Consider the following 9,285-nt stretch of genomic DNA (forward strand, 5'->3'; position numbering starts at 1 on the left):
ATGAAGCATCCTTCATTAAGCCCAGTTCCCCCCTTATCCCATTGGGTGTTGGGGGGGGGGGGATGAAGCATCCCTCCCTAAGCCCAGTTCCCCCCTTATCCCATTGGGTGTTACAGGATGGGGGATGAAGCATCCTTCATTAAGCCCAGCTCCCCCCTTATCCCATTGGGTGTCAGATGGGTTTTGGTGCTGGGGGGGGGCCTATCACAGTGGGTATCAAGGGGCCCATCTCCCCATCCCCTTTGCCCCCAGCGTGAAGCCCGCCAGCCCAGCCAAACGTCCCAAGAAGGAGGCCGTGGACGAGGAGCTGCACCCGGAGCACTACCGCAAGTACTCGGAGTACATCAAGGGCAGCAACCTGGACGCGCCGGAGCCTTTCCGCGTGGGCCGCATCAAGGAGATCTTCTGCCCGCTGTGGAGCAACGGCAAAGCCAACGAGGCCGACATCAAGCTGTTGGTCTGCAAGTTCTACCGGTGAGGAGGGCGCCGTGGTGCTGGGCCGGGTGGGATGGGGATGGGGCTGAGGTGCTCCGTGCATCCCAACCCCGTATCCATAGACCGGAGAACACGCACAAGTCCATGAAGGGCAGTTACCACGCCGACATCAACCTCTTGTACTGGAGCGACGAGGAGGCCACGGTGGAGTTCCGCGCCGTGCAGGGCCGCTGCACCGTGGTCTATGGGGAGGACCTGACCGAGAGCATCCAGGATTACTCGGCCGGGGGCCTGGACCGCTTCTACTTCCTGGAGGTGAGGCCTTGAGGAGCTGGGATGCGGAGGGGTTGGATCCCTATGGTTGGGGTTGCTCCCCTGTGGAGACAAAGGGATGGCTCCTGGCTCTTTTGAGGTGATGGGATTGGGACCCCCCGCCTCTTCCGCAGCTCCCATAGGGGGGTGTTGGGAAGAGCTCTTTGCATCCGAGCATCCCAAAGCCTTTCCCTCCCTTCCCACCCCAGGCTTACAACGCCAGAACCAAGAGCTTCGAGGATCCTCCCAACCACGCGCGGAATTCCGGCCATAAAGGGAAGGGGAAAGGGAAAGGGAAAGGTGAGTTTGTGTGGGAGGTGGGCTTGGGCCGGATGAGACCCTTCCGGATGCTTCTGCTCGCTGCGGGGATGCAGGGATGGAGGGGTCCCCATCACGCTCGAGCTCCGAGCCCTGCTCCAGCTCCTTCTCCGGCCCCTCCGTGTCCTTCTGAGCCTCCAAAAGAGTTGGATGGGGGGGAAAGGGTTCAGTGGGGTGGGAAAGGGGCTTGAAGCGCAGAGGAGGAGGAGGAGGAGGAGGAAGCAGAGAGGATGCGAGCGGGGTTTGTGGTGCAGGCAAAGGCAAGGGGAAGGCGACGTCGAGCTGCGAGCAGAGCGAGCCGGAGCCCCCCCAGCTGAAGCCACCCAAGCTGAGGACCTTGGACGTGTTCTCGGGCTGCGGGGGCTTGTCCGAGGGCTTCCACCAGGCAGGTGAGCAGGGAGGGATGGAGGGGGGGCGTCGGGATCTGCTCCCGAGGAGGGAGGGGGGGATGGAGAGGTGGGAATTGGGCTGTTCTCCAAGGAACAAGGGGTGGGATGAGAGGAAACAGCCTCAAGCAGTGATGGAGAGGTGGGAATTGGGCTCTGCTCCTAAGGACCAAGGGATGGGATGAGAGGAAACAGCCTCAAGCAGTGATGGAGAGGTGGGAATTGGGCTGTTCTCCAAGGACCAAGGGATGGGATAAGAGGAAGCAGCCTCAAGCAGTGATGGAGAGGTGGGAATTGGGCTCTGCTCCTAAGGACCAAGGGATGGGATAAGAGGAAGCAGCCTCAAACAGCGATGGAGAGGTGGGAATTGGGCTGTTCTCCCAAGGACTAAGGGGTGGGATGAGAGGAAACAGCCTCAAACAGTGATGGAGAGGTGGGAATTGGGCTCTGCTCCTAAGGACCAAGGGATGGGATGAGAGGAAGCAGCCTCAAGCAGCGATGGAGAGGTGGGAATTGGGCTGTTCTCCAAGGACCAAGGGATGGGATAAGAGGAAGCAGCCTCAAACAGCGATGGAGAGGTGGGAATTGGGCTGTTCTCCCAAGGACTAAGGGGTGGGATGAGAGGAAACAGCCTCAAGCAGTGATGGAGAGGTGGGAATTGGGCTGTTCTCCCAAGGACTAAGGGGTGGGATGAGAGGAAACAGCCTCAAGCAGTGATGGAGAGGTGGGAATTGGGCTGTTCTCCAAGGACCAAGGGATGGGATGAGAGGAAGCAGCTTCAAGCAGCGGTGGAGATTGGGAAGAGTTTATCCCAAGAGGATGCTTGGGATTGGAATGGGATAGAGAAGTGGGAATTGGGCTCTGCTCCTACGGACCAAGGGGTGGGATGAGAGGAAGCAGCCTCAAGCAGTGATGGAGAGGTGGGAATTGGGCTGTTCTCCAAGGAACAAGGGATGGGATGAGAGGAAACAGCATCAAGCAGTGATGGAGAGGTGGGAATTGGGCTCTGCTCCTAAGGACCAAGGGATGGGATGAGAGGAAGCAGCCTCAAGCAGTGATGGAGAGGTGGGAATTGGGCTGTTCTCCAAGGACCAAGGGATGGGATGAGAGGAAGCAGCTTCAAGCAGCGGTGGAGATTGGGAAGAGTTTATCCCAAGAGGATGCTTGGGATTGGAATGGGATAAGAGAGGTGTGAATTGGGCTCTGCTCCTACGGACCAAGGGGTGGGATGAGAGGAAGCAGCCTCAAGCAGTGATGGAGAGGTGGGAATTGGGCTGTTCTCCAAGGAACAAGGGATGGGATGAGAGGAAACAGCATCAAGCAGTGATGGAGAGGTGGGAATTGGGCTCTGCTCCTAAGGACCAAGGGATGGGATGAGAGGAAGCAGCCTCAAGCAGCGATGGAGAGGTGGGAATTGGGCTGTTCTCCAAGGACCAAGGGATGGGATAAGAGGAAGCAGCCTCAAGCAGCGGTGGAGATTGGGAAGAGTTTATCCCGAGAGGATGCTTGGGATTGGAATGGGATAGAGAGGTGGGAATTGGGCTGTTCTCCTAAGGACCAAGGGATGGGATGAGAGGAAATGGCCTCAAACAGTGATGGAGAGGTGGGAATTGGGCTCTGCTCCTAAGGACCAAGGGATGGGATAACAGGAAGCAGCCTCAAGCAGCGGTGGAGATTGGGAAGAGTTTATCCCAAGAGGATGCTTGGGATTGGAATGGGATAAGAGAGGTGGGAATTGGGCTGTTCTCCTAAGGACCAAGGGATGGGATGAGAGGAAATGGCCTCAAACAGTGATGGAGAGGTGGGAATTGGGCTCTGCTCCTAAGGACCAAGGGATGGGATGAGAGGAAGCAGCCTCAAGCAGCGATGGAGAGGTGGGAATTGGGCTGTTCTCCAAGGACCAAGGGATGGGATAAGAGGAAGCAGCCTCAAGCAGCGGTGGAGATTGGGAAGAGTTTATCCCGAGAGGATGCTTGGGATTGGAATGGGATAGAGAGGTGGGAATTGGGCTGTTCTCCTAAGGACCAAGGGATGGGATGAGAGGAAATGGCCTCAAACAGTGATGGAGAGGTGGGAATTGGGCTCTGCTCCTAAGGACCAAGGGATGGGATAACAGGAAGCAGCCTCAAGCAGCGGTGGAGATTGGGAAGAGTTTATCCCAAGAGGATGCTTGGGATTGGAATGGGATAAGAGAGGTGGGAATTGGGCTGTTCTCCTAAGGACCAAGGGGTGGGATGAGAGGAAGCAGCCTCAAGCAGTGATGGAGAGGTGGGAATTGGGCTGTTCTCCAAGGAACAAGGGATGGGATGAGAGGAAACAGGCTCAAGCAGTGATGGAGAGGTGGGAATTGGGCTGTTCTCCAAGGAACAAGGGATGGGATGAGAGGAAATGGCCTCAAACAGTGATGGAGAGGTGGGAATTGGGCTCTGCTCCTAAGGACCAAGGGATGGGATAAGAGGAAGCAGCCTCAAGCAGCGGTGGAGATTGGGAAGAGTTTATCCCAAGAGGATGCTTGGGATTGGAATGGGATGGAGAGGTGGGAATTGGGCTGTTCTCCAAGGAACAAGGGGTGGGATGAGAGGAAACAGCCTCAAGCAGTGATGGAGAGGTGGGAATTGGGCTCTGCTTCTAAGGACCAAGGGATGGGATGAGAGGTAACAGCATCAAGCAGCGATGGAGAGGTGGGAATTGGGCTCTGCTCCTAAGGACCAAGGGATGGGATGAGAGGAAACAGCCTCAAGCAGTGATGGAGAGGTGGGAATTGGGCTGTTCTCCAAGGAACAAGGGGTGGGATGAGAGGAAACAGCCTCAAGCAGTGATGGAGAGGTGGGAATTGGGCTGTTCTCCATGGAACAAGGGGTGGGATGAGAGGAAACAGCATCAAGCAGCGATGGAGAGGTGGGAATTGGGCTGTTCTCCAAGGAACAAGGGGTGGGATGAGAGGAAACAGCCTCAAGCAGTGATGGAGAGGTGGGAATTGGGCTGTTCTCCAAGGAACAAGGGGTGGGATGAGAGGAAACAGCTTCAAGCAGCGGTGGAGATTGGGAAGAGTTTATCCCAAGAGGATGCTCAGGGCTGGACCAGGATGGAGAGGGGGGATTTTGGCTCTGCTCCTAAGGACCAAGGGATGGGATGAGAGGAAGCAGCCTCAAGCAGTGATGGAGAGGTGGGAATTGGGCTCTGCTTCTAAGGACCAAGGGATGGGATGAGAGGAAACAGCCTCAAGCAGCGATGGAGAGGTGGGAATTGGGCTCTGCTCCTAAGGACCAAGGGATGGGATGAGAGGAAACAGCCTCAAGCAGTGACGGAGAGGTGGGAATTGGGCTGTTCTCCAAGGAACAAGGGATGGGATGAGAGGAAACAGCCTCAAGCAGCGATGGAGAGGTGGGAATTGGGCTCTGCTCCTAAGGACCAAGGGATGGGATAAGAGGAAGCAGCCTCAAGCAGCGGTGGAGATGGGGAAGAGTTTATCCCAAGAGGATGCTTGGGATTGGAATGGGATAGAGAAGTGGAAATTGGGCTCTGCTCCTAAGGACCAAGGGATGGGATGAGAGGAAGCAGCCTCAAGCAGCAGTGGAGATTGGGAAGAGTTTATCCCAAGAGGATGCTCAGGGCTGGACCAGGATGGAGAGGGGGGATTTTAGCTCTGCTCCTAAGGACCAAGGGATGGGAGGAGAGGAAACAGCCTCAAGCAGTGCTGGAGAGGTGGGAATTGGGCTGTTCTCCAAGGACCAAGGGATGGGATGAGAGGAAGCAGCCTCAAGCAGCGATGGAGAGGTGGGAATTGGGCTGTTCTCCAAGGACCAAGGGATGGGATAAGAGGAAGCAGCCTCAAGCAGCGGTGGAGATTGGGAAGAGTTTATCCCGAGAGGATGCTTGGGATTGGAATGGGATAGAGAGGTGGGAATTGGGCTGTTCTCCTAAGGACCAAGGGATGGGATGAGAGGAAACAGCCTCAAGCAGTGATGGAGAGGTGGGAATTGGGCTGTTCTCCAAGGAACAAGGGATGGGATGAGAGGAAATGGCCTCAAACAGTGATGGAGAGGTGGGAATTGGGCTCTGCTCCCAAGGACCAAGGGATGGGATGAGAGGAAGCAGCCTCAAGCAGTGATGGAGATTGGGAAGAGTTTATCCCAAGAGGATGCTTGGGATTGGAATGGGATAGAGAAGTGGGAATTGGGCTCTGCTCCTAAGGACCAAGGGATGGGATGAGAGGAAGCAGCCTCAAGCAGCAATGGAGAGGTGGGAATTGGGCTGTTCTCCAAGGAACAAGGGATGGGATGAGAGGAAGCAGCCTCAAACAGTGATGGAGAGGTGGGAATTGGGCTGTTCTCCTAAGGACCAAGGGATGGGATAAGAGCAAACAGCCTCAAGCAGCGATGGAGATTGGGAAGAGTTTATCCCAAGAGGATGCTTGGGATTGGAATGGGATAGAGAGGTGGGAATTGGGCTCTGCTCCCAAGGACCAAGGGATGGGATAAGAGGAAGCAGCCTCAAGCAGCGATGGAGATGGGGAAGAGTTTACCCCAAGAGGCTGCTGAGGATAGGACCAGGCCAACCCCGAGGCCCTCGGGGCTGGGGCTGAGGCTCCCCCCCCCCTGCCCTTCCCAACGCTCCTTCCCGTTGCTCCCATTCCCTGCTCCCTTCCCAGGCGTCTCGGAGACGCTGTGGGCCATCGAGATGTGGGAGCCGGCGGCGCAGGCGTTCCGGCTCAACAACCCCGGCAGCACCGTGTTCACCGAGGACTGCAACGTCCTCCTCAAGCTGGTGATGGGCGGCGAGAGGAGCAACGCCCTGGGGCAGAAGCTGCCGCAGAAGGGGGACGTGGAGATGCTCTGCGGGGGCCCCCCCTGCCAGGGCTTCAGCGGCATGAACCGCTTCAACTCCCGCACCTACTCCAAGTTCAAGAACTCCCTGGTGGTGTCCTTCCTCAGGTGGGGAGGGCGTGGGATGGGATGGGATGGGATGGGATGGGATGGGATGGGGGGGATGGGATGGGGGGGGTGGGATAAATGGGATGAGATGGGGATGGATGGGATGGGATGGGGGGGGATGGGATGGGGGGGATGGGATGGGGGGGGTGGGTGGGATGGGATGGGATGGGATGGGATGGGATGGGGGGGATGGGATGGGATGGGGGGGATGGGATGGGATGGGATGGGATGGGGGGATGGGATGGGATGGGGGGGATGGGATGGGATGGGGGGGATGGGATGGGATGGGATGGGATGGGATGGGATGGGATGGGGGGGGTGGATTGGGGAGGGGAGGGTTTGGGGATGGGCTTGGGATGGATTGGGGGGGTTGTGGATGGATTGGAGGGGGGTTGGGGGTGGGCTTGGGATGGATTTGGGGGGGTTGGGGATGGATTGGGGGGGTGGGGATGGATTGGGGGGGGTTTGGGGGGTTGGGGATGGATTGGGGGCATTGGGGATGGATTGGGGGCATTGGGGATGGGGTTGGGATGGATTGGGGGGGTTGGGGATGGATTGGGGGGTTTGGGGATGGATTGGATGGGGTGTTTGGGATGGATTGGGGGGGTTGGGGATGGATTGGAGGGCTGGGGATGGATTTGGGGGGGTTGGGGGATGGATTGGGGGGGTGGGGATGGATTGGAGGGGGGTTGGGATTGGGGGGTTGGGGATGGATTGGGGGTTGGGAGGGGTTGGGGGATGGATTGGAGGGGTTTTGGGGGGTTGGGGATGGATTGGGGGTGTTGGGGATGGATTGGAGGGGGTTGGGGATGGATTGGGGGCTTGGGGATGGATTGGGGGCATTGGGGATGGGGTTGGGATGGATTGGAGGGGTTTTGGGGATGGATTGGGGGGGTTTTGGGGGGTTGGGGATGGATTGGGGGGCTTGGGGATGGATTGGGGGCATTGGGGATGGGGTTGGGATGGATTGGGGGGCGTTGGGGATGGATTGGGGGGGTTGGGGATGGATTGGGGGAGCTGGGGATGGATTGGGGGGGTTAGGGATGGATTGGGGGGGTTGGGATGGACTGAGGGAGGTTGGGATGGGTGGGGGGGTTTGGGGCTGAACTGGGGGGGTGTTGGGGTTGAATGGGGGGGTTGGGATGGATTGGGTGGGTTTGGGGTTGAATTGGGTGGGTTTGGGGCTGAATTGGGTGGGTTTGGGGCTGAATTGGGTGGGTGTTGGGGTTGAATGGAGGGGTTGGGATGGATTGGGTGGGTTTGGGGTTGAATTGGGTGGGTTTGGGGCTGAATTGGGTGGGTTTGGGGCTGAATTGGGTGGGTTTGGGGTTGAATGGAGGGGTTGGGATTCATTGGGTGGGTTTGGGGTTGAATTGGGTGGGTTTGGGGCTGAATTGGGTGGGTTTGGGGCTGAATTGGGTGGGTTTGGGGTTGAATGGAGGGGTTGGGATTCATTGGGTGGGTTTGGGGTTGAATTGGGTGGGTTTGGGGCTGAATTGGTTCCTTACCCCGTGTCCCCCCCCCCAGTTACTGTGATTATTACCGCCCGCGCTTCTTCCTGCTGGAGAACGTCCGGAACTTCGTGTCCTTCAAGCGCTCCATGGTGCTGAAGCTCACCCTGCGCTGCCTCGTCCGCATGGGCTATCAGTGCACCTTCGGGGTGCTGCAGGTGGGCTGGGACCCCCCCTTCAGCACCAAAACCCACCCAATTCAACCCAAAATCACCCAATTCAACCCAAACCACCCAATTCAATCCAAAACCCACCCAATTCAACCCCAAACCACCCAATTCAACCCAAAACCACCCAATTCAATCCAAAACCCACCCAATTCAACCCCAAACCACCCAATTCAACCCCAAACCACCCAATTCAACCCCAAACCACCCAATTCAACCCAACCCACCCAATTCAACCCCTAACCACCCATTTCAACCCAAACCCACCCAATTCAACCCCAAACCACCCAATTCAACCCCAAACCACCCAATTCAACCTCAAACCACCCAATTCAACCCCAAACCACCCAATTCAACCCCAAACCACCCAATTCAACCCAAAACCACCCAATTCAACCCAAAACCACCCAATTCAATCCAAAACCCACCCAATTCAACCCCAAACCACCCAATTCAACCCCAAACCACCCAATTCAACCCCAAACCACCCAATTCAACCTCAAACCCTCACATTTCAACCCCAAACCACCCAATTCAACCCCAAACCACCCAATTCAACCCCAAACCACCCAATTCAATCCAAAACCCACCCAATTCAACCCCAAACCACCCAATTCAACCCCAAACCACCCAATTCAACCCCAAACCACCCAATTCAACCCAAACCCACCCAATTCAACCCCAAACCACCCAATTCAACCCAAACCCACCCAATTCAACCCCAAACCACCCAATTCAACCCCAAACCACCCAATTCAACCCCAAACCACCCAATTCAACCCCAAACCACCCAATTCAACCCCAAACCACCCAAATCAACCCCAAACCACCCAATTCAACCTCAAACCACCCAATTCAACCCCAAACCGCCCAATTCAACCCCAAACCACCCAATTCAACCCCAAACCACCCAATTCAACCCCAAACCACCCAATTCAACCCCAAACCACCCAATTCAACCCCAAACCACCCAATTCAACCTCAACCCACCCAATTCAACCCCAAACCACCCAATTCAACCCCAAACCACCCAATTCAACCCAAACCCACCCAATTCAACCCAAAGCCACCCAATTCAACCCCAAACCCACCCAATTCAACCCCAACCCACCCAATTCAACCCCAAACCCACCCAATTCAACCCCAAACCACCCAATTCAACCCAAACCCACCCAATTCAACCCCAAACCCACCCAATTCAACCCCAAACCGCCCAATTCAA

The 9,285-nt window shown here is 56.7% G+C and overlaps 1 protein-coding gene across 1 annotated transcript; it reads left to right on the top strand.

The window, feature by feature from the left end:
• Positions 1–210: 210 nt before the first annotated feature.
• LOC130593812 (DNA (cytosine-5)-methyltransferase 1-like) lies at positions 211–8,076 on the top strand (the record flags this gene model as incomplete). The annotated part of the gene is made up of 6 exons (XM_057399235.1): positions 211–474; positions 558–750; positions 957–1,047; positions 1,320–1,454; positions 6,103–6,385; positions 7,913–8,076. Coding segments are annotated over 6 exons (1,130 nt in total), but the record flags the coding sequence as incomplete, so codon positions are not given.
• Between the last annotated feature and the right edge of the window lie 1,209 nt (positions 8,077–9,285).

Source organism: Pezoporus wallicus, unplaced genomic scaffold (genome assembly GCF_028554395.1).
Source record: "Pezoporus wallicus isolate ANWC-B61680 ecotype Strahan unplaced genomic scaffold, APGP_CSIRO_Pwel_v1 contig_14606, whole genome shotgun sequence".
NCBI classification, from domain to species: domain Eukaryota; kingdom Metazoa; phylum Chordata; class Aves; order Psittaciformes; family Psittacidae; genus Pezoporus; species Pezoporus wallicus.